Source organism: Ornithorhynchus anatinus, chromosome 16 (assembly GCF_004115215.2).
Source record: "Ornithorhynchus anatinus isolate Pmale09 chromosome 16, mOrnAna1.pri.v4, whole genome shotgun sequence".
Classification (NCBI taxonomy): domain Eukaryota; kingdom Metazoa; phylum Chordata; class Mammalia; order Monotremata; family Ornithorhynchidae; genus Ornithorhynchus; species Ornithorhynchus anatinus.
The window spans coordinates 41,896,237-41,920,849 of NC_041743.1; the positions used below are offsets into that span (position 1 = coordinate 41,896,237).

Consider the following 24,613-nt stretch of genomic DNA (forward strand, 5'->3'; position numbering starts at 1 on the left):
TCCTGCCGCCGCCTCAGGAAAATGCAACGGGAGTCGAAATACGACAGAAATCTTTATTAAAACGTGTCCTTCGGTAATATGTTTGCATACATACGATACACACACATACATATGTACACTCTTACACACCTTCACGGATCACCACCAGCAGTTAACCAATAAATTAAAAAAAGGAGGCGGGGGGGAGGCCGGGGAGAGGGACGAGGGGAAGGGGGCAGAGGAGAGGGGTAAAATTTCCAGGTGTGATCTCATCGGCAATAGCATCTTTCTCAGATTCACACCGGGCAGAACTTGTGACCACAGAATATCTGAAATAAAATAGCATAAACCGCAGTTGAGGGTGAGGGAGGGAGAAAAAGTGTCCGAAAGATGCAATTACGATAAGTGTGCTTCTCGGAACGGTAGAGTTCCATCTCATAGTCTGCCTTGGCTCTCCTCTGCCTTGCGCCCTTCTGCCGGGGCACCGTGGGCCCTTGGGCTCTCTGCCCCTCTGGCCTTTGGACTGGGGGGACGGGCTGCAGTCTGAGAGCGGGGGGAGCCACATTCGTCGGAGGTGAGGTCGGGCACGTCGTCCGACTGGGTGTCGGAGCTTTCCAAGTCGCTGCGGATGCTCTCGGGCTGGGCCAGGGTGATGTCCCACGTCTTGCTGCCGACACAGTCCTTTCGGTCACAGCTTTGGTGTCTGCAGGCCGGGGGGCCCTCCCCAGCCGCCGCCGCCGCCGCCTCCTCCTCTTCCTCCTCCTCCTCCTCTTCGTTCTCTGCCATCTGGGCCTGAACGTGCAGCGAGTCCTCGGTGCTACTCCCGCTAACTAGCTGGTAGTGACTTGGCTTGGCTTCAATGTCCACTTGGATCTCCATATTGGTGCACTCTCTGAGGAGACAAAACCCACCTTGCTGAGTCAGGAACCGGGGCGTCTGAGTCACGTTTCGGTGCCACTGATACCGGGGGTCAGGGACGGAGCAGACGGTTATTCATAAAGCAGCGGCTTTACTGAAGACGGGAAACGAGGCTGGGTTTCTATTTCAGAAAAAACTTTCACCGTTACAGGATGTAAACATGTGGGCCGACAGAGCCCGACCCCCGCACTTGAAAGGAAGGGCGGTGTCTCTGATGAGTGGGGGAGAGTCTGTAGACGGCCTGACTGGCAGGAGAACTCACTCAATATCTTAAAGGCTCGAAAGGCCAGTCGAAGGAATCCCAGCCGTCTGCCGGGTGGCACAGAGAACTCTAAAGGGGGGACCAACATCTACTCCGAAGGGAAACAGCGTGGTCTAGAGCGAAGAGCACGGGCCCGGGAGTCAGAGGACCTAGGTCCTAAGCCCGCTTCTGCCAATTCCTTGCTGGGTGACCTCGGGCAAACTACTTTACTTCTCTGGGCCTCTTTTCCACAACTGTAAAATGGGGATTAAATCCTCTTCCCTCCAATCTGCGAGTCCCATGTAGAACAGGGATGGTGTCCAACCTGATAAACTTGTCTATCTTCCTCAGCGCTTAGAAGAGTTCTGGACACATAGTAAGCACACAACAAATACGATATATATAAATAAAAGATGGGGCAGAACCGAGAGATGGGGCCCTCAGTTGGCTGGTAGTAGCCTTAAGGTAAGACCAATGAGACTCTGAAATCCCGGATTTCAATCAATGGTATTTATTGGGCGCTTTCTGTGAGCCGAGCACTGGACTAAGCGTGATCCCCGCCCACGAGGAGTTTACAGGGAAGCAGCCTGGTGTAGCGGATAGAGCACGGGCCTGGGAGTCAGAAGATCATGGGTTCTCATCTGGGCTCCGCTACTTGTTTGCTGTGTGACCTCAGACAAGTCACTTCACTTCTCTGTGCCTCGGTTACCTCATCTGTAGAAGGGGGATTGAGATTGCGAGCCCCACATGGGACAGGGACTGTGTCCAACCTGATTTGCTCGTACCCACCTCAGTACTTAGTACAGTACCTGGTACATATTAAGCACTTAAATATCACAGTGATTACTATTATTAGGGATGGGGAACCCAGTGCCTTGAGAACCATGTGGCTAAAACCGCTTTTCACTGCCACATTCTGCTACAAAGCCCCATTCCTTGCCTCCTCCCCCTACCAAAAAAACAAGAGCTAATGAGAAAAGCAGAGACCTTTGACCCCATGGAACCCCACTCTGGTGTCCATGACTCCCAGGTCAATTTGGTGAGCATATCCAGGAGGCAATGTTGAGAGTTTCACCCCCGCACCATCACCGCTCCGCAGGATCCTAACGGGTGCTGCCCGCTCCCCGATCCGCATACCTGTCCTGCGGGTTGTAGGAACTGATTATGGAACCGGCCATAGCACGAGTGCTCGCATTGTCACTGATAGCGCCAAGGCTGGCCGTGTCTTTGGGGAACACCTCCTTCTGGACGTCGGCGTGAACTTCTAACCTGGGAAGATGGCGAAGGGACCCAGTTAAGGCCAGAACCGGGCAGGCCGGGCCACACCGCCTCCTAGGCTCCCTCCCCGTTACCTGCCAACTGTGTTACTCCGGTCTTCCCCTCGCTCTCAGTTGGGTGAGGGCCGATACAACCCCCGCCACCACTGCTCTACAGAGCTGAAAAGGTCTGAAGAGCCCGACCTCCTCAGCTGTCTCGAGCCAAACACCCACTAGGCAAGTGGAAACCATCCCCTTTCTCGAGTCCGGCACCATTTTGTCGAACACTCGACTCCACTGTTGCTATTTCCCCCCGATGGGTTTCACGGTCAAACCCTTCTGACTCATCTGCTTCCTCTCCCGAGAGGATTTCCATGCAACTGGAACAGCTGGATTGGTTGAGCTGTACTCCCTCTCCGCCTGGAAGTCGGTCTCCAATTATGCGCCTGTCTGCCGATTTCCAGGGGAGGTTTAAGGAAACCCGGCAGTAGACGTTCACGACTGTGGAGGCGGGCTCCCCTGCCACTAAGAGCTCTCAGCAAGAGGAAGCCGGTGCCGGGAAACACTAGCTGGGTCAGCGGGGGCCCGAGGTACCACACTCCTGCCGCCTCCGTTGGCTTTTCTTCCCTCTGCTTTGGCCACGCCCCCAGCCCCCTTCCTCCTGCTCCCTCCCCTCTGGATTTCTTTTTAAGGCATTGGGAAACGCACCAATTCCTTTGGGGAGATGAACGCTCTGAGGATGAAGAGCAGAGCAAATTTAGGTCAGGTTAAGGGCCCCGGGTGCCAGGCCCGGCTGCAGTCCCCCTCCCCCACCCGCTTGCGGCCAGCTCGCTCACCTGCTATACTTTCCTTTTCCGCCCGACAGGACCCCGCCACTCAGCGTGCCCCCGGAGAGGGCCACGAAGCTGGCCGTCTCGCTGTAGTTGCCCTGCATGACGCTGAGCCCGTCGGTGGGGCTCCCGCTGGTGCTCAGCACGCTGGTCAGCCCCTCGATGCTGCTCTCCCCGATGCTTGGGTTCTTCAGGGCTCGCCAGGCATCTGCCACTGGGATAGGGACCAACACATTTCAGAGTTTGGAGTTTAATCTGGGGAGGTGAGAACTTCATTCTGGAGATTCCAGATGGAAGCATCTCTCTCTCTCTCACACATACACACACACTTTCTCTGCTAATTTCTATGTGCGGGCACATACACATAGTGGCTTGAAAGTGCTTTAAGCTCTGTGCATTGCAATAAAAAGGAGGATTCTAGTAACAAGCTTAAAAAAATAAGCTCAGGATCTTCCTAGGCTATAAGCTGCAGGTTATTAGCTTAATTGGTCACACTTTTAACCGTTCTGTGTTCACACCAGTTTGCTCCTGCCACAACGTAGCAAGTGACAGAGGAATTAACCTACTAACTCTGGCATAGGTGTGTGGATCTCAATCAATCTCACACACAATCTCAAAGCTAAAAATACTTCCAACACCCTTTAGAGCTCATTATCCAGCCCAATTAATCCCATAACAATTTGTCCACAGATGGCACTGGATTTTTAAAAAATCAAGTCTGAGTAAAACCAAGCCCGGACAAGGTGATTTCCTTACCTGTGATTGGTCCATCATCCTCATCAAACTCGATTTTCACTCCCTTTCCATTGGCGGTGCTGACGCCACAGCCCCCTCCACGACAGAGAGAAATGGGCACAACACCATAGACATATGCCAGCATGATAGGGACACCAATACCTAATCAAGAGAGGGTAAAACATCAAAAGGTTACCCGACAGTGGTACAGCTGCACTTGAACTCACATACTCAACTCGACAGCAGAAACCCCGCTTGCTTCCAAACCGCACTAGAAGAGAACCACCATCTCCAAAGGCTACGCTACTGAAGGTCACGTAGCCTCCCCAGTGGCTCAATTGATAGTATTCATTCTGTGCTGGACACTGTACTAAGCGCTTGGGAGAGTACAACAGAGTCAGTAGCTACGATCCCTGTTCTTAAGGAGCTGATCACCAAGTGGGTCTAGTGGAAAGAGCACTCGGTCCCGGCTCTGCCACTTGCCTGCACACCCTTGGGCAAATCACAACTTGCTAGGCCTCAATTTCCTCCTCTCTGAAATGGGGATAAGATACCTGTTCTCCCTCCCTCTTAGACCATGAGCCCCACGTGGGGTGGGATATGAGTCCGATCCAATTATCCGGTACTCGCGTCGATACTTTGCATAGTGCTTAGCAAAGAGTAGACCTTGAGTAAATCATCATCACCACCTATAAATTAAACTGCACAATACTAAATTCAAAGGTGACCCTCCTTGGGAGATTCTGATCCCATTTTGCCAGAAATTTAGAAAATCCTACCAGGCTTCATCTTTAACACTGGAGGAAATGCCCTCCCCTGGCCATAACGCAAGAAGACTCTGGCTTTAGAGAGCTTCCGGTTGCCCTCTGGTACCTGGATTAATTTACACTAGAAATGAGGCACAGGAAGTATCCCAAAACCCAGACTGGGGGAAGGGGCATGGCCAAGCAGGGGCGGGTAAGAGAAGGAGCACGCAGGTCCCGCCAGCTTACCGACACTGACAGCAGCAATGACTGGGGATGCAATGACCGACAAGGTCACCCCGCCAGTGATGGCTAAATTCCTCTTGTGTTTGGAGGTTTTCTTTCCCTCGTATCTGCTGTGGATCTAAGGAGTGAGGAGAAAATCCAGATCAGGAAATGGATCTTTTTGGGAGAAGAAAAAAGAACGAACACATGAAGGGATAGCAGCCTTCTTGGTCGGGGCTTTTACCTGCTCAGAATGTCTCCCCTCTCTACCCCCGAACCCACATCCCTTTCTCAAGGCTGGGGTGGGCAAGGTGTGGGTATGTGTTTTTAAGAGGGGCAATGGGACTGGACTCCCCAGATCTGCCCTGCTTCCCCGAGTCAAGCGCTTAATACAGTGCTCTGCACATAGTGCTCAATAAATACTATGAATGAAGATAAGGGCCACACCTCATTTTGGCTCCTGAAAAAAAGGGACAAGGCACCACTAGGAAGTGGGAGAGCTCAGAGGAATGGCCTCTGCAACAGTCTCCAACTTGGCCCAGGCTGTTTAGAAAGCACTTGAAATCCTCTTGAGGGTTAAAAAATAAAAAGGGGGGGGGGGTCCACTTAAGAAATTGGTGTTATTTCTCTCCAAAAACCAGCCAGACTCACAGCTTCCCTGTCACACCTCCCTTAACTCTTTATCCACCAGGCCTCGAGGCCTTCACTTACCTTCCTGCCCACATAAACGGGGATGCCAATGACCATGGCAGGGATGGCAATGCCAGCAATGAGGGAAATGCCTACTGGAGCGCCAATCAACGTGCCCAGCTGCCAGAGGATCTTCTTCTTTCGGCTCCACGGCTTTTTGCCCCAGAAGGTGCAGCCAGAGGGACTGTGGAGAGATCAAGTGGGGCAATCAATTGAAGGCCAAATATATCAGAGAGGAATCTCTCACCAAACCGCCTGTTTTGCCAGTCTTCTGTGCCGAGGCTCAGGGGAGTAGTGTGGCCTCGGGGAAAAGAGCACAGGCCTGGGAGTCAGAGGACCTGGGTTCTCATCCCAGCTCTGCCAGCTGCCTGTTGTGATCTGCAGCAAGTCACTTAACGTCTCCAGACCTCTGTTTCCTCAACTGTGAAATGCAGATTCAATGCCTGTTTCTCCCCTCCTACTTAGACCGTGAGCCCCAAGTGGAACAGGGACTGTGCCGGACCTAATCAACTCGTTTCTACCTGACCTTGACATGAAGTAGGCACTTTTAAATACCACAATAACAACATCAGTAATAATAATAGTAATGGGAGGTGAACAGAGACTTCCCAAACGGCAGCTTGGACTGCCTCCCCCTTCCTGCTCTGGCAGAGTGTTTTAATGTCTCAGGGGAAATGAAGCCTCCCTGGGCCTTGACTCCGCTCTCCCTCTAGTGCCACCCAACCCCACGAGCACAGGGAGAGAAAAAACATCCACGGGGCAATCCTCTGCCATCCCGCTCCCTCCGTCTCACCTGAGGTAATGCAGGTCGGAGATCTCTTTCATACACAGCCAACAGAATTCACAGCCACATACGGCACAGGTCATGTGGTTACAGCTCCCATCGTTCATCTTGATGATATAAGCACTGCACCGGGGGCAGGGCTTGATGTCATCTGCTACAGGGAGAGAGAAGAGAAGTGGCAAACGATGCACCCTCGCCCCCGGAATAGGGGCCAGAGAAACACCCTGCCCTGGAGGACTGGCTGGGCCAGGCTTCGGGAAGAGCCACTCCATAAAAAACAAAACAAAACAAAAAAACTCTGCCACTTCAGACAAGGTGAACCTCTCGGGGCCTGGGGGCTTTCTTGGAGAGAGTAGGAAAGTCCCTAGAATTGCAGCTTCCTCCCGCAAACGGGCTGGAGAAGATTAGCAGCCCAAAGGAAGAACAAACAGTCTGTTGTATGGAACTGGACTTCCTTGGTCAGAAGAAAGTGTACCTGAAGTGCTTATTTTAATACAATTTCAGCCTCACTCAGCAACAGGATTCTTATTTGCGGAACAAAGGGTCTTCAGCGGGCCGCCAAGCCGCTATCATTTTCAAACTGCCAAATGAACGGGAGAAACAAAGGAACCATCCACCAAAATGCCGCCGGGAGCCAATTCCTGGTGGTTACGTGCACAGTGAGCCAGGAACTAGCACTACAGCGAAGACTACGGGTGGGATTGCCAGGAAAAAGTGAACGCTGAAATCTTTCCTTTGAGTTTTCCCCAGATGACATCGGTGAAATAAAATCTGTTTTTCTAACCAGCAAGTCCTTTTCAGCCTTTAAATAGACTCCTGCCTCTTACCTGTCAAGGCTAGATTTGGATGTGTGGCATTTTGCATACTAAATTAATAACTAACACTAGGCTAGAGAAAGGAATCAAACTCCCGGCATTCTCTACACCGCTTCAGAAGTCAAGTGATACTCTGGACTCTAGCAAGAACAGAACCCGGGGTTCATATTTCGCTTGGGTAAAACCCCTTTCTGTTCAGCTTGGCAATCCAAAATAAGCTCAGCGGTAGAACCGGAGAGTCCGACCCTCAAAGAATCCAAGCCCTTATGCCAGATGGGGAGAGCCAGTCTCGAGACGAAAAAGCCTCAACTTTTCCCTGGGCCCCACACTACTTGACAGAGGAGTGTGTTGGTATTTAACAGAACTGATTAGCTGACGCAAGCTGCGAGGGAGGTGGGAGAGGAAACTGATCCCTGGGGGGGCTGGGGGCAAGAGATACATACCCACTTTGAACCCAGGGCATGTTGTCTAAGAGATGGGTACTCTATTGCAGCTTGAAACTAATACTTCTGTATGGTTAACTGAAGGGAAGTAGAGACACACACACAGAGAAAGAGAGAGACACCGAGGGGGTCCCCACGTCAATCATACCTGGTCCAGATTCCTGTCCGTAACTGAGGCCTGAGGTATGCTTGGTCCGAACGCGGAGAGACTGGGCCCTCTGCTGACGGGCCATGTCGCACGTTTGGTTTGGGTGCCATATTTGCTTGCAGTGGTAACAGAATTCCGTCTGACAGCCTTCCCTCTCACAGGTCAGCTTTGGGCAGCTGGCACAGCCGTAGGCAATGACAGCATAACTGGGGAAGAGAAGAGGAAGGGACACCAGAAGAGTGAGACTGATCTTGTGAGGACAGGAGGCAGGGATATTCCCGTTGCACTTGTCGAACCAGATGCCCCCCCCAACAAAGGCAACGAAGGAAAAACCTTTATCCGACCCCTGGGGGCCGACTGTCTAACAGCCGTGCTTTGGGGAGAAGGGTCAAAGACTTCTTCCTACCGCAGCCAGAGTCCCAGAGTCCTGAACCACTGAGGATAGATGTTGCTTTAAACCTAGATATTTCCTGACACCTCCCACCTCCCCGCCAAAAAATTGTAGTTTTACTTTACTACAGGGGCACCCTGCTCCACGGAAGTCTCACTAGCTAAATCAACACCATTTTCTTCTCCTCATCATGCTGCGTTTTCACGGGCTCAAGATTTTGCACCATGGGATGGAACATCTGTTCCCTTAACAGCCACAGGGGAGAACTGAATAAATCACCGCCATCTCGGTCAGCCGCACTTCCTGGTCTGAGAGGGAAGACCCTGCTAGTTATTACTCGGGGATTGATGGGCGCTACTTTTATCAGAGGAGGCGAAAGCAAACTAGGTTGCTATCCCAATTACTTCCGCCCAAAGAAGTCCCCCCATTTTTTCCTGGTATCTGTTAAGGGCTTACTTTGTACCAGGCACTGTATTAAGCGCTGGGGTAGATACAAGCTTAACCATGTTGGACACAGTCCACGTTCCACATGGGGCTCACAGTTTTAATCCCCATTTTTACAGATGAGGGAACTGATGCACAGAGAAATTAAGTGACGTCACAGAGCGGACAAGTGGTGGAGCCCGGATGAGAACCCAGCAGGTCCTTCTCACTCTCAGACCCGTGATCTATTCGCTAGGTCACGATGCTTCTCTTCCCTGCTGCCTTTCTCTTACGGGTGCAGATGGAAATTGGCCATGCCTAAGAGGGGAGGAGTATTTTTTCAGGCACCAGTGATAATAGTAATAATAACAATTGTGATGTCTGTTAAATACCTCTTATGTACCCAGGATTGCCCTAAGCCCTGGAGTAGACTTAAGGTAATTCATCTGGTCACCGTCCCTGTCCCAACTGGGACTCTCAGTCTCAGGATGGGGGGAGAGAACGGATAATGACTCTCCGTTTTATAGATGGGAAAACTGAGGTGCAGAGAAGGGAGGTGATTAGCTCAAGGTTGCCGGCAGGGAAGTGGTGAAGTCAGGATTGGAACTCAGGTCTCCTATCAGCCCTGTAAACCTTCTGTGGCCGAGAACACCAGCTCACCAAGTCCAAGGTTTAGACCCATTTTCTGTTCCTGGCCCACAAGAATGCTTGGATTGCTCTTAAAATAAAAGGAAAAAAAGAAATCAGAACACACCGCATATGTGATTTTCACTTGCCCCTTCCCAATAAAATCAATGGTAAGCACTGAGTATTTTCCTGCAGTACACTACGACACAGTTAGTAGACAGAATCCCTGCCCGCAAAGAGCTTTCAGTCTAGAGTTCTGAATCTAGTACCACCAAGTACCAAGAATTGTTTTCACAGATTCTCTCTTGCTGATGTTCAATTACTCGGCCCAATCAGACCCTCCTAGAGATCTTCGTAACTTCTGAAACATGCTGAACTAAATCCCTTATCAGCGTTTTGGGTGCCTCACCTAAGCCGAACTGGTGCTTAAAATCCTAAAGTCCAATAAGGATCCTTTGAAGGAAAGGCCAGGAAAAAGGGGAGGAAGAAATGGTAAGATGATGGTGGTGGTGGTGATGGCAAGTGGAGAGTCTATTTGGCCAAAGTAGGCACCTGGCTCTAATCACCTGGACACCTGGGCCATCACTGGTTCAGGTGGCAAGAATCTCAAAGGAAGAATCTTCCATGCTGCTCGGATGCACCTTTTCCACTTTGGGTTTCAACGCGGTGGCACAATTAGGGAGCATTCTTCCGACCGCCCGCGCCTACCCGATACAATGAGATGCAGAGGTCAGAAGAAACCGCCGTGCCCGTGGGTGGACAGAGCTGGACTCACACAGCGCGTGTGTTCCTCGACCCGGGGAAACCTGCGGGGACCCAAAGCCCTGGGTGTTCCAGGAGAAGCGGGTAAACCCCCAACCTGTCAGCCAGATCGCACACGGAAGCTTCTGCCTGGATTCAAGTCAGGGGTTCAGATTCTCAGGCTAAGTTTTTCGGCCTCTTGTTCAAGGGCTCGGTGGCGGGACTGAAATGAGAAAGCATCCTTACGGCTTTATTCATTTATAGCCACCCCTCTGTAGAATTCAGCTTCAAGTATGGTTTCTCAAAGGTAGCGGGGTGAGAGCCCTGGGGATTGTGTCACCCTACAAATGATTCATATCCGGCAGGAGCTTGGGTGCAGCTTCCCCACCTCCGTGCAACACGGTTGCTCAAATCAAACACGGCCACCTTGTGTTGGAAAGGAAGCAGGAGAAATCACCGCAGATACCTGCCCTCTGGAAAACCCGCATCTTTCTTTTTCTTCTTGTGAGACAGGGGCAAGGGGATGCAAATGAGCACTGCCCACCTTCGAAACTAGGAGTTTTAGGTAGATTTCCCAGCCCCGTGGTGTTCCACCATCTGAAGGAAGGAAACCCCAGGGCTCGCCCCATTAGAGGATTTTAAAAAGTGAGGAGCATGGTTTTCTTTTGTTTGTTTGCTTTTTAATGGCACTAGTTAAGGAATTACTATGTGCCAGGCACGGTACTAAGCGTTGGTGTAGATACAATATAATCAGATCGGACACAGTCTGTCCCACAAGGGGCTCAAAATCTAAGCTGGAAGGATGAAGATTTAGTCCCCCTTTTATGGAAGAGATAACCGAGGCACCGAAGTGAAGTGACTTGCCTAGGTCACCGGACAAACAAGTGGTAGAACCAGGATTAGAACTCAAGATCCTCTCTTTCCACTAAGCCAGCACGGAGTGCTGGTTATCAACAGAAGCGGCATGGCTTAGTGGAAAGAGCGTGGGCTTGGGAGTCACAGGGCATGGGTTCTAATCCCAGCTCTGTCACTTATCAGCCGTGTGACCTCGGGCAAGCCACTTAACTTCTCTGTGCCTCAGTTCTTTGTGGGGATTAAGACTGAGCCCTAGGTGGGACAACCTGATTACCTTGTATCTATCCCAGTGTTTAGATCAGTGCTTGTCACATGGTAAGCGCTTTTATTATTATTATTATAATCTGAAACGGGGACTTTAGCCTCCGGAGTGTAAGCTCATCTCTAGACTGTTAGCTTGTTGTGGGCAGGGAATGTGTCTGTTTATTGTTAAACTGTCCCAAGGGTTTAGTATAGTGCTCTGCACACAGTAAGCACTCAAAAAATACAACTGAATGAATGGGATTAAGGCTTCACCCCATTTGGGTCATAGACTGTGTCCAACCTTGTATCTATCCTAGTGCTTAGTACAGTGTGAAGCTTAGTACAGTGAGAAGCAGCGTGGCTCAGTGGAAAGAGCATGGGCTTTGGAGTCAGGGCTCATGAGTTCGAATCCCAGCTCTGCCACTTGTCGGCTGTGTGACTGTGGGCAAGTCACTTAACTTCTCTGTGCCTCAGTTCCCTCATCTGTAAAATGGGGATTAAGACTGTGAGCCCCACGTGGGACAACCTGATTTCCCTATGTCTACCCCAGCGCTTAGAACAGTGCTCGGCACATAGTAAGCGCTTAACAAATACCAACATTATTACAGTGCCTGGCACATAGTAAGGGCTTAGCAAATGCCATTAAACAGCAGTAGCAAAAGAGTTCTCTGATAGAAAAAGATGTGAATTGACTGCCTGCAATGAAAAGTTGCTGCAGTAGTACAACATATTACATCTACCCTTTCCCTTCTAACCTGACGACCTTGTGGAATCTGATAAATCTTTTCTGCACTGGACACTAACCTGGGCCGAAAAACCAACCTATCAATCCATGGAATTTATTGAGTGCTTACCGTGTGCAGAGCACTGTTCTAAGCGCTTGGGAGAGTACAATAGAAGAGAATAAACAGCTAGGTACCCAGCCCCTGATGAACTTACAGTCTAGAGGGTCCAGAGCTAGCCCCCTCTCCCGTGCGCCCTGACTTCTAATTTCCTGTCTCAGAGAGAGGGGCTATGGAGTATGCAAGTCAGACCCATGTGCCCCTGGAAAATGGCTGAAGCACCAACCCACCCTGCCTGAAAGCCAGCCTGCAGGCCAGGCCGGGTGCTGAATGGACCCCCCCCATCCCAACTCAAAGAAACACCCATCACCCTCAAAGCCCCGCGAAAAACCCTTTCTAAAAATGAACCGACACTTCTCATCGCTGCATTGCCAATACATGTCCCACGTAGCTTGTCTTGGAGATGAAATGGACGTTAAAGATAAAAAAAATAAATGGGGCGGTAAATGGCTACCCCGGCTAGACCAATTCCCAAGCCATGAAAAACCAAATCCATCAACCAAGAGCATTTACTGAGGGCCGCACTGCCCCGGGGTACCTAAGCAGGGACAACGGAATTTGAAAGGCACCATCCCTGCCTTCAAGGAGCTCCTACTCTATGAGGACCAAGTGACTGAGGTGCTCTGCCCAGTCTGCAGAAGAACACGGAAGGGGGAAAGAGGCACAAATAATTACAGCTAGATGGAAAAAGGAAATGGAAAGGTGGCTACGTGGAGGCGAGTCAGAAAAGAATGGTTCTCAGTGTCCAGCTTGGCTCAAAGAGGCACATACGGCTCCTTGGATTGCTCTGCCCCCGTGGCACAGCACGCTTTGTGGGAAGCCCACATTAGGTCACAGTAACATGTTTTCCTTTTCAGTGACTGCATCCAAATCCTGGTAAATCATCGATGAGTCACTGCTTTCCTATTTCCTGGGCTCGCCCCAGCTATTGAACAACGCCCCCCCCCCGCCCTCCCCCCCAAAAAAACCTAACCAAAACGCTAGGCTTCCTCTCCTCTTTCACTGCCGTCCGAAACCACCTCCCTACGCCGCAGACTGGGCCGAGCACCTCGGTCGCTCGGTTCACGTCCCACCGGTCCACCTTGTCATGGCCAGACAGCTCTCCTGCCTGCCGTCCTCCCACCCTCTTTAGTTCCGCTCTGGCCAATTGTTCGGGTCTGCTGCTCGTCAGGAAGCAGTGAAGGAGGCGATTCCGGAGGAGCAGCGGTGAGAGCACTGCAACGAATCTCCACACGCATCCATTTTTAGAAAAGACTTCTCTCCCCCTCTCTCCCCGGTGAAACTGATAATTTTTCCCTCATTTTGTGTAGCAATTTTCTAAAGCTCGACGAAGGCTACAACGTGACAGGCACCAAATAGCGGCACTGGCTGGTTTTCAGCCCGGTTCGGGGGAGGGATGGAGAAAGTCAGAATTAGTAGGAAGATCTCCATTATGCACCAAAGGACTGCTGTTGTCAAGGAAACGTGCCATGTCTGTACTTTCCTAGGCGGCGTCATACTAAGCCACCTATTTATGAAGGGAGTCAAGAGCCTGGGAAAGAAAAAAGGGGTGTGGCCGCCGTGCTGCCGGTCACCTGGTCGGCCCCGTGGAGCGCACCTGGGCACAAGCGGCCAGACTGCAGCTGCTGCACTGCAGAAACTGTACGGCTGAAGATTCCGGGTCTCTAGAATCGGCGGAAAGTTCTCTGCGTGCGTTCGACGCAGTTCGATTCAGGTGCCGGCACCGTCTGACCCATTGCCGTGTCACAAAAAACCCGGCCCTGTCTAAGGCTTGCCACATCCTGCTCTGAAACCAGGATTAAAGAAAAAAACCACCACCACACCACTAAATCCTAAGGACAGTGTGGTCAGACGTCTTAAAAACCGATGCTAAGATGGGATTTCTGGCTGTACAAAGATACTATGCAGGGTAGCCTGCAAAGGGCTGCGAGACCCACCCATTTTCCCCAGTCATAGCTGGTCTGGGAAAACAGACATATGGTTGCAAAGGTTATTTAAACTCTCCAACAAACTGAAAATGCATCTGCACGGTCTCTAGTCTCTCGGAGCCCGAGCCCAGGAGCCCGGGGACCTGGGTTCTAATTCCGCTTCTGCCACTTGCTTGCTGGGGCATCTTGGGCAAATCACTTCACTTCTCTGGGCCTGTTTCCTCAACTGTAAAATGGGAATTCAATACCCGGTCTCCCTCCCAGTCTGAGAGCCCCATGTGGGACAGGAACCCTGGCCTCATCACGTACCTACCCTAGCACTTAGAACAGTGCGAGATGCCTAGTAAACACTTAAGAAATACCACAACTATTATTATCAGCACCACGACCACCATGCAGGAGACACCATCCTAGTCCACTTCACGCCTGTCCTGTGGGTTTTGTTTAACACCCAAGTCTAAGGCCCTGTCTAGAGAGGAGACAAGGGAAGTAGTCGGCTAGGGGCGGAGGGGAGGGGGCTTGGCAGACAGCACAACCGGGGGAGCAACCTGGCTGAGGGGAGTCAGGGGGAGGCCGAGAGTGCCTTGTCGTGGCCAGATCCTATGCCCAACTCTTCTCCCGCTCCTCCCTGCTCCACTCTCAGGGTAGAGCTCTGCCCGGCTCTTCTGCCCATCCTCAAACATGGTATTTATTGAGTGCTTATTGTGTGCACAGCACTGTTCTAAGCGCTTGGGAGAGAAGCAGCGTGGCTCAGTGGAAGGAGCCCAGGCTTGGGAGTCAGAGGTCATGGGTTCGCATCCCAGCTCTACCACTTGTCAGCTGTGTGACTGTGGGCAAGTCACAACTTCTCTGGGCCTCAGTTACCTCATCTGTAAAATAAGCCTCACGTGGGACAACCTGATGACCCTGTATCTACCCCTGCGCTTAGAACAGTGCTTGTCTCCCCCCATTAGACCCTAAGCCGGTCAAATGGCAGGGACTGTCTCTATCTGTTGCCGACTTGTTCATTCCAAGCGCTTAGAACAGTGCTCTGCACATAGTAGGTGCTCAATAAATACTACTGAATGAACAGTGCTCTGCACATAGTAAGCACTTAAACAACATTATTATTATTATTACGCTACGACAGAGTCGGTAGACAACGCTCCCTGTCCTCTAAACTGTAAGATCCTTGAGGGCAGGTGGTTCAGAAGCTATTACTGATTGACAGACTGATATCCTGACATGTGCGGAGGCCTTTCTGAGACGTGATATCTTGGCTGGATTAATACGGTAGACACTTGTTATGCCATAAATCCACGCTTGCCTTCTCAATTGAACCAGGCCGTCTTCTTAGGCAGTTTGGTGGAAGCAATTCAAGTATCTTTCCTCTCAAAAGGAAAATTTAGTTTTGAAGTGTTTCTGGTTTGGAAGGGTGTACTGGTTTTGCGGTGCTTCACCAGGAGCGTAACACTGTATTTCAGTTTGGGTGAGTGCAAGCTGCTCCATTTAATTTCTCGGTATCTACTGACTGATTCCTCAGAGGCGGTAGGGGTCGTCACAGTATTCATTCCTTCATTCAGTCGTATTTCTTATGTGCTTATTGTGTGCAGGGCACTGTACTAAGCGCTTGGGAAAGTAAAATGCAACAATAAACAGTGACATTCCCTGTCTACAATGAACTCGCTGTCTAGAGAAATAGCGAGGCTCGGTAGAAAGAGCCCAGGCTTGGGAGTCAGAGGCCATGGGTTCGAATCCCACCTTTGCCACTTGTCAGCTATGTGACTGTGGGCAAGTCACTTACCTTCTCTGTGCCTCAGTTCCATCATCTGTAAAACGGAAATTAAGAATGTGAGCCTCACGCGGGACAACCTGATTATCCTGGTTCTACCCCAGCACTTAGAACAGTGCTCTGCACCTAGTAAGCACTTAACAAATACCAACATTATTATTATTAGAGCACAAAAATGAGAATTAGACACAGTACTTAGTCCTCAAGGAGCTCAGAAAGAGTCCTGCCCCAAGAGATTAGGATTCAAGTCTGAGTTGACTGTCTCTAAGTTCTTAAGTCCTTGATCCCATTTTCCTCATTTTTATAGACAAGCCTCCCCACCCCCCTACACACATATCCTCTCCACATTTCACTACACAGTTCCAAGAATAATGAAATTTTCAGGGAAGCGCTGGCACAAAGGCACTTTAAAAAATTCAAGGAGTCATTCCTCCCATATAGAATTCCATCTTGTCGGCAGACGAGACTTTGGAAATGCCCTGGGGAGGTGGCTAAGAGCTCTTGACCCCTAATCTTGATGAGGCTGGGCTCTCCATTTCCAAGTTAATATGTTTAATAAAGCATTTGTCCGCTGGTTTTGGTGATTCAGACTGACTTCTCAACTCATGTCCAAACTTAAGTACAAACCAGAGACGATTCTCAAAATGAAATAAAGGGCTTTAGAGTATCAAGACCCACCATGGTGAGAAAGTACAGAACCCACAGGGGAAAGGTTTCAATCTCTGCCCTTAAACAGAAGTTATTACATAAGATAGGGACAGGTAGATTTTGGCCTCCTAGCTCTGATACTGAAGCATACAGGTCTCCCCACAACTACTGAAAACAGAATTCCCCCCAATTTCTGAGGGGGTCTGGACCATTAGCAAGCAGTTCCCAAGCAAGATCAGCAGAGAGAACGGCACTCAACAGCAGACTTATTTTCAGCCCTGGGTCCGAAGCAGTCATTGAAACTCTAAGGAACAAATGGACAAGACACAGAATACTGCAAAGGGCTTCTCTATATGATTACCTTCCCACTCTGGACAGGATGGAGAAGGCCAGTAATTTGTGCACTGTGGGGCTGGGTGGCCAGGAGGGCCTAGAGCTTTGGCTCGACATTCTGGATTCAGAATGTGGCTCGGTGGTTTATCAGTTAATCTTATTTACTTTGAGTGCTTACTGTGAGCAGGGCACTGAATTAGGCATCTGGGTGCGTATAAGAGTTGGTAGACACGTTCTCTGCCCACAACAAGCCTACAGTCTAGAGGGGTCAAGGCGTAAGATCTGTCTTCCATTAATTCGTGCTTTCTGGTATTTGGGGCTTCATCATTACCAGAACCAGTAATGAGGGCCAGACTGAGTTCGCACGGTTACTGGGGGAAAAAAAAAAACAAACAAGGAGCCACTCTGACCCAGAGGAAACTAAGGCAATTATGACCTAGGATCAGACATCCTTTTGCACCTGAAAGACAGGGGAAGGACTATATTAAAGCAGCAGCAAGACCCAGGGCCAAATCCCCAGGGAACTCTCTGCTCCAATACTTCTCTTCAGGAAGTGACAAATTTTTACTACTGCTTACTTGGTATTTACATAACACCTTCCACTGAAGATCTCCACACACTTTTTTTGCAAGCATTAATTAAGCCTCACATTCCGGAGTTGCAAACTAGGCCCAGCTGTATTTTATAGGAAAAGAAAAGCCAACCAAGAGGTTGAGTGCAAGCCAGCAACAGGTGACAAGCCAGGTCCTCAAATGGGACCAGAACTATCCATTAATGATATTTATTGAGCCCTTACAAGTACAAAACACTGTACTGAGTGCTTGAACAAACATCTGGCTTCCACGCTTTCACTTTAACATGATTACATTGAGCAAGAGAGATCATCCTGGCACATGAAACTCGAAAACAGAGCAACTATCTTGGGGCAAAGGACAACAGTGGGGAGATTCAAAAACTTCACCAAATTCTAGAAGCAACAAATGCAACCATCGGGCACTCTTTTTGCACCCGTCGTGCAGGAAGGTTTGTCAGACCCCTACTGGTCTCAGCCACTGGACCTGCACTTTTGCCAAAAAAACAAACAGAAAAAGGGAAAAAACCCCTATCTAATAATAGTAATGATGATGATGGCATTTTTTAAGCATTAAGGTATTTGTCAAGCACTATAAGCAATGGGGTAGATACAAGCTAAATAGATGGGACACAGTCTCTGTCCCACAGTCTTAATCCCCATTTTACAGATGAGGTAATTGGGGCCTGGAGAAGCCAAGTGATTTGCCCACGTGGTTAGAGCCGAGATTAGAACCCAGATCCTTCCAATTTCCAGGCCCTGCTCTATCCACTAGGCCTTGCTGCTTCCTGTGGCTAGCATCTGCAGCATCCTCTTGACTCGAAGGGCAGCTATACATCAAACCGGTGTCTTTCTGAATCAACCAGTCAATAAGTATTTATTGAGCACCTACTCAGAGCACCCGACTATGTGTTTCAGAGCATACGACAGAATAGACATGATTCCTGCTCTCAAAAAGCTTACCATCTAGGGAGGGGAGACTGAACTAAAATTCAATATAAATAGGCAGTAATTGAATGCTGCAGCAGTTTCACTTTCTAAATTCTTGCTGGAACATCAATAGGATGTCACAGATAACCCATCCCAAACCTCTCTCTGAGATTTACAAAAGAGATGCCTTTAAGTGGATTATTCAAAAATTGTCCCATTTAGTAAAATGAGATTTTCCCCATCCCAAGGTGACACCTGATGCATAAAGACAAAGTATTTCCTGAGTAAACCAATTAAGTATTAAATCAACTGTGATTCAACTTATTTTGCTATCTCACACAACAAAGATATTACAGGCTCATTGTCTGTTTTCACCAGTGAGATGGCAAGTCAATATTTAGAAGTCGTCTCAGCAGGAAAGAAAAATGGCTCTTGGAGTCACAAAGCACTTGGTCAGCCTTGACAACTAACCCATAGATCTGCATCCAAGTTCCTCAATTCCTTGCCTGGAAATACCAGACAAGAAAAAAAAGTCTCAGCTCCTATGCCTCTGACAACAGCATATTCTCTGAATCGAAAGTAGGATAATGAAGAGTTCCTGAGAACTTTGACTGCCACAAACAAAGTGTAACCTTCCTCCCCAAGCCTCGAAAACCCTTTTCCCAAGGCAAGGGACCCCAAAACCCTACGCACATCCTGGGGGATGTTTCCTATCGCAACCGTACAGGGATGAGGTCAGACCCAGACCCGGTACCTCTGACCATAGTGCCTCAAAATACTTTTAAACCCCTCTACACTGACAGGGAAAGGAACTTATTTGAGAGAAGGCAACACACCCGACTCCAACAGGTCAGGTGAAGACAGAAAGGGAACAGACCCAGATCAGACACCTCAACAACTTCCTGTCTTTGTCACTACTTCTGCTTTTTTTCCCCCGAGGTGACAGAACACTATTGAGAACATGGAGGAATTCCACTCCATTCAGTCTTGACACTACCCAGGGTCCCCTTCTCACCCACTCTCCGGTAAGAATCAAGAAACATCCGGCAAAACGTCGCACCTGACCACCAAGGACCCGGGTCAGGGGTGGGGCGGGAAGGGTTTTCAGCACGAGCGGACAGAGACGGGAAGCGATGATGCTATTTGCCCAAGGTCGGGGCATGACATTGACTCCAATCCTGCACTCCCATCACTTGAGCCTCTCTCGGCTGCAGACGGCCACCTCCAGCAGGGGCTGATGGCAAGATACAGAGAAGAGGTGAGCACCCCCTTCACAGGCCTAATGCTCCACACAGCTGCATCCAGTGATGTCACTCCTGCCCATTTTTACCCATTAACCTTACACAGACTGAAACGTGTGTTGAGCATTAAAGAAAAAAGCACTTCCTCTACGTAGGGCCCTCAACACACAACCTCGCAACAACCTGGAAGGAGATAATTTCCACTTCTTTAGAGCCACTTAGCATCCCACCACCTCCTCCGTGTAACTTCATTCCAGGGAGGTAGCATTTCCTCCCCCATAAGAAAAGGATGAATGCCTTTCTCCTCCACTCCCTTCCCAATGACAGCCCACGGCGTCTAGCCTACCTGGCTGGGGGAAAGTGGGGGAAGGGTTTATTTGGCTAATGGGGGCGCCTAATGGGGGCAGGGAATGTGGCTAACCCACTCTGTTATTTGTATTTACTTGAATTAACGTCTGCTTCCCCCTCTAAGACTGGAAACTCACTGTGGGCGGGGAACGGGTCTACCAACTCTATTATACTGTGCTCTCCTAGGCGCTTAGCACAGAGCCCTGCACCCAATAAGGGCTCAGTATGTACGACTGATATAGAGTACTCTCCCAGGCGCTTAAAGCAGTGCCCTGCACCCAGTAAAGGCTCAATAAGTACGACTGATTTAGTGTACTCTATAAGATGCTTAGCACAGTGCCCTACACCCAGTAAGGGCTCAATAAGTACGATTGATATAATATACCCTCCCAGGCGCTTAGCAGTGTCCTCACCCAATAAGGGTTCAGTAAGTACAACTGGTACAGTATACCCTCCCAAATGCTTTAGCCCAGTGTGCTGCACCCAATTATAATATACAGAACTGATATAATATACTCTCCCAGCTGCTTAGCACAGAGTCCCGCATCCAATAAAGGCTCAGTAAGTACTACTGATATGGTGAACTCTCCCAGGTGCTTAGCGCAGTGCCCTGCACCCAGTAAAAGCTCAATAAGTATGACTGATATAGTATACTCTCCCAGCTGCTTAGCACAGTGTCATGCACCCAATAAGGGTTCAGAAAGTACGACTCGTACAGTATACTCTCCCAGGAGCTTAGCCCAGTGTCCTGCACCCAGTAAGGGTTCAGTAAGTACGACTGATAGAGTATACCCTCTCAGGTGCTTAGCAGTTTCCTGCACCCAGTAAAGGCTCAATAAGTACGATCGATATAGTATACTCTCCCAGCTGCTTAGCACAGAGCCCCGCACCCAATAAAGGCTCAATAAGTACTACTGATATAGTGAACTCTCCCAGGTGCTTAGCACAGTGCCCTGCACCCAGTAAAGGCTCAGTAAATACGACTGATATAGTATAGTCTCCCAGCTGCTTAGCCCAGTGTCCTGCACAAAATAAGGGTTCAGTAAGTACGAATGATAGAGTATACCCTCCCAGGTGCTCAGCCCAGTGTCCTGCACCCAGTAAAGGCTCAATAATCACCACTTATATAGTATGCTTTCCCAGCTACTTAGCACAGTGTCCTGCACCCAATAAGGTTCAGCTAGTACGACAGATATAGTATACCTTTCCAGGTGCTCAGCCCAGTGTCCTGCACCCAATAAAGGCTCAATAATTACAACTGATATAGTGTACTCTCCCAGCTGCTCAGCACAGTGTCCTGCACCCAATAAGGTTCAGCTAGTACGATACAGTATACCCTCCTTGGTGCTCAGCCCAGTGTCCTGCATCCAATAAAGTCTCAATAATTACAGCTCATATAGTGTACTCTCCCAGGTACTTGGCATAGTGTCCTGCACCCAATAAGGTTCAGCTAGTACAACAGAGTATCCCCTCCCGGGTGCTCAGCACAGTGTCCTGCACCCAATAAGGGTTCAGCTAGTACAACAGATAGAGTATCCCCTCCCGGGTGCTCAGCACAGTGTCCTGCACCCAATAAGGGTTCAGCTAGTACGACAGATATAGTATACCCTCCCAGGTGCTCAGCCCAGTGTCCTGCACCCAATAAAGGCTCAATAATTACGACTGATATAGTGTACTCTCCCAGCTACTTGGCATAGTGTCCTGCACCCAATACGGTTCAGCTAGTACGACAGATAGAGTATACCCTCCCGGGTGCTCAGCACAGTGTCCTGCACCCAATAAGGGTTCAGTTAGTACAACTGATAGAGTACACCCTCCCAGGTGCTCAGCCCAGTGTCCTGCACCCAATAAGGGTTCAGTAAGTACGACTGATAAAGTACACCCTCCCAGGTGCTCAGCCCAGTGTCCTGCACCCAATAAGGGTTCAGTAAGTACGACTGATAGCGTACACCCTTCCCAGGTGCTCGGCCCAGCGTCCTGCAGCCAGGAGGAGCTCAGTGAGTCCACCCGGTAGAGTATATTCTCCGTGGCGCTTAGCACGGCGCCCTGCGGCCAGGAAGGGCTCGCCGTCCCCGACGCTCAGCCCAGAGGAGGGGCTCACTAGGCGGCCCCGGTGCCGTGGCGGGGTCTGGGGGTGGGCGACGGGGGTGTCTCACCCGCAGTCCGGGGCCGGGCACCAGCGGCAGTCGGGGTCGGAGGCCAGGTATCGGCGGAGCATGAACTCCTCGTACTTGTGCATGAGCGGGGGGTCGTCGAGCAGGCGGCGGATGTCGTGGGGGTTGAGCCGCTCGCTGCACTCGGGGCAGCTGATGGGGACGCGGCTCTCGCTGATCTCCAGCCGCAGGTAGTGTCGGAGGCAGTCCCGGCACGAGCGGTGCGGGCAGCTCAGCAGGCGCGGGGCCCGCTCGGGCGGCAGCCGCACCAGGCACAGCGGACACTCCACCTCCTCCTCCTCCTCAGGACCGGCCGCCGCCGCCGCCCCCTCGCCCTCCGGCGGCGGCTCGGCCGGGCCCGCCTCGGTCACCGGGGCCGGAGGAGGAGGAGGAGGCGATGGAGGAGGAGGAGGAGGAGGAGGAGGGGATGGAGGGGGAGCGGCCGCGGGCGGCGGCTCGGCCTGGGGCTTGGCGCGGGCCCGGCGGGCTCGGGCTGAGGCGGAGAAGACGCTCTGGAAGGACAGGCGCCGGCGCCGGACGCCGCTCCGGCACTTGGGGGCCGGGCCGGACGCGTGGAACGAGGTGGAACGCGGGGATTCCGAGTCCTTCTCGGAGCCCATGGCGGCGTCCTCCTCCTTCTTCTTCTCCTCCTTCGTCTTCTCCTCAGCGGCGGCCTCCGGCCCCTCCGCCCGCCTCCCCCAGAAGCCGAGCCGCCCTCGGCCAAACGGCTAAATAGCCGCCGCCCCGCGCGGCCCCCGACGCACTGCGCAGGCGCGCCCCCCCTCCGCCCTCCGGCGCACTGCGCAGGCGCGCCTCCCCAACGGCGCCTGGCCGAGGGAGGGAGGGGCCGCCCCCGGTCACGTGGTCGGAGCCGCCTCACAAAAGCCATCTTGAAGGCGAGGCTGAGTGGGCCTCTGTGGTCTCCGCCCTATCGAGGAGCTCTATTCATTCGTTCGTTCTTACTATAATCATCGTATTTCTTAATGTTAGCGATAATATTATTTTAGCGCTTGCCATAATGATCAGGATGATGGTACTTGTTAAGCGCTTACTAGGTGCCAAGCAGGGTTGTAAGCGCAGGGACAGATGCAGGTTGTCCCACGTGGGGTTCCCAGTCTTCATCCCTGTTTTCCAGAGGAGGTCATGAGGCACAGAGAAGTGAAGTGACTTGGCCAAAGTCACACAGCTGACAAGTGGCAGAGCCTGGATTAGAACCCATGACCTCTGACTCCCGAGCCCGGGCTCTTTCCACTGAGCCACGCTGCTTCTCGTGCAGGCTTTCTTGCTTTTTCCTTCTTTCTTTCTTCCCTTTCTTCTCTTCCTTCCTTTCTTTCTTCTTCTTTCCCTTTCCTTCTTTCCTTCCTTCAGCATGGCTTTAAGGGAAAGAGCACGGCCTTGGGAGTTAGAGGTGGTGCGTTCTAATCCCGACTCTGCCCCTTGTCAGCTGTGTGACTTTGTGCAAATCACTTCACTCATCTGGGCCTCAGTTACCTCATCTGGAAAATGGGGATGAAGACTGGGAGCCCCACCTGGGACAAACTGATGACCTTGTATCTACTCCAGCGTTTAGAACAGAGCTTAAGTAAGCACTCAACAAATACCATCCTTATTGTTATTACTCTATGGAGAGCACTGTACTAAGCTCTTGGAAAGTACAATTCAGCAATAGAGACGATCCCAGCACCAGGAGCTGATCTTAATATAGTGTATTATTATTATTTATCTATTTTTATTAAACTGTGAGCCCCATGTGGGACAGGGACTGTGTCCAACCTGATAAACTGGTATCTACCCCAGTGCTTTGAACGGTGTGTGACACATAGTAAGCACTTAACAAGTACTATAAAAAAGTATTTGCATGAATGTCCGTATCCCCCTCTAGGCTCTAAGCTCCTTGAGGTCAGGGAAAGTGTCCACCGACTGTGTTATATTGTACTCTCCCAAGTGCTTAGTATAGTGCTCTGCACACAGTAAGTACTCAATAAATGTGATTGACTGGTAAGGGTGGGATGAGAGACCGAGGGACGGGAGACATGGGAGCAGAAGAAAGCCACTTTTCTTGGCAGTATTGAATCCGTCCCGACTTCCTGGAGAAGAGCTGAGTTGTCCCCACAATGGGACACGCGCCTCTGCCTCTCCCTCCTAGTGCTCATGTTTGGTGTAACGTGTTTATCCCCTCGATTCTATTTATCGTGATAATATTGTCTTGTTTTTGTTTTGTTCTGTTTTGCTCTGCTGTCCGTCTCCCCCGATTAGACTGTGAGCCCGTCATTGGGCAGGGATTGCCTTTATTTGTTGCCGAATTGTACATTCGCTTTGTACATTCGAATTGTACATTCCAAGCGCTTAGTACAGTGCTCTGCACATAGTAAGCACTCAATAAATACTACTGAATGAATGAATGAATGTAACCTCTGTTTCCCAGAATGGTCTTTAGGATTTAGCCATGCCCTGCTCAAAGGTTTCCACAAAGCCTCCCTCTTCACGTTGTGTCCCCAGATTCTCTTCATCTGCAGTAATTTGACACCTTGCTGCTCTAGGCTACTCCTATCTTCATCTTTGGCTAGGAGACCCTTATTTCTGATGGTACAGAGGGTTCAGGAAGAAGTCTGAAAATATTAACCCGTGAGAAGCCCAGAAAATTCCAAGCCTTGCCCTGGAAATTCTGACTTGTCTTCTGCAGAAAAACCAATTTGTCATAAGACCTGTTTGCCCGAAAAACTGAACGAACAAAATATGCTTCCTTGCCCTGGCGTGTACT

At 50.5% G+C, this 24,613-nt stretch overlaps 1 protein-coding gene across 3 annotated transcripts; it reads right to left on the reverse strand.

Annotated features, from left to right (window-relative positions):
- Positions 1 to 39: 39 nt before the first annotated feature.
- On the reverse strand, positions 40 to 22,582 carry RNF19B (ring finger protein 19B). 3 transcript variants are annotated; one of them, XM_029080475.1, is made up of 9 exons: positions 21,856 to 22,582; positions 7,808 to 8,013; positions 6,411 to 6,552; positions 5,639 to 5,801; positions 4,952 to 5,066; positions 3,981 to 4,121; positions 3,231 to 3,438; positions 2,276 to 2,407; positions 40 to 871 (listed from the first exon to the last, which is right to left on the reverse strand). In XM_029080475.1, exons 1-9 carry the CDS (start codon positions 22,470 to 22,472, stop codon positions 415 to 417), a joined length of 2,181 nt encoding a protein of 726 aa, XP_028936308.1. In that variant the 5' UTR covers positions 22,473 to 22,582; the 3' UTR covers positions 40 to 414. The 3 variants fall into 3 exon arrangements, with proteins under 3 accessions (XP_028936308.1, XP_028936307.1, XP_028936309.1); XM_029080474.2 differs by having other exon boundaries at positions 6,411 to 6,555; positions 21,856 to 22,579; XM_029080476.2 differs by lacking the exon at positions 40 to 871 and adding an exon at positions 885 to 1,018 and having other exon boundaries at positions 6,411 to 6,555.
- Between the last annotated feature and the right edge of the window lie 2,031 nt (positions 22,583 to 24,613).

Excerpts from the sequence above, each read along its gene's own strand:
- RNF19B (XM_029080474.2), bottom strand. The coding sequence starts at position 22,472 with ATGGGCTCCGAGAAGGACTCGGAATCCCCGCGTTCCACCTCGTTCCAC. Across the intron at positions 4,122-4,951 it reads CATTGCTGCTGTCAGTGTCG|GTATTGGTGTCCCTATCATG; the intron begins GTAAGCTGGCGG and ends TCTCTTGATTAG. Across the intron at positions 872-2,275 it reads TCCTACAACCCGCAGGACAG|AGAGTGCACCAATATGGAGA; the intron begins GTATGCGGATCG and ends TTGTCTCCTCAG.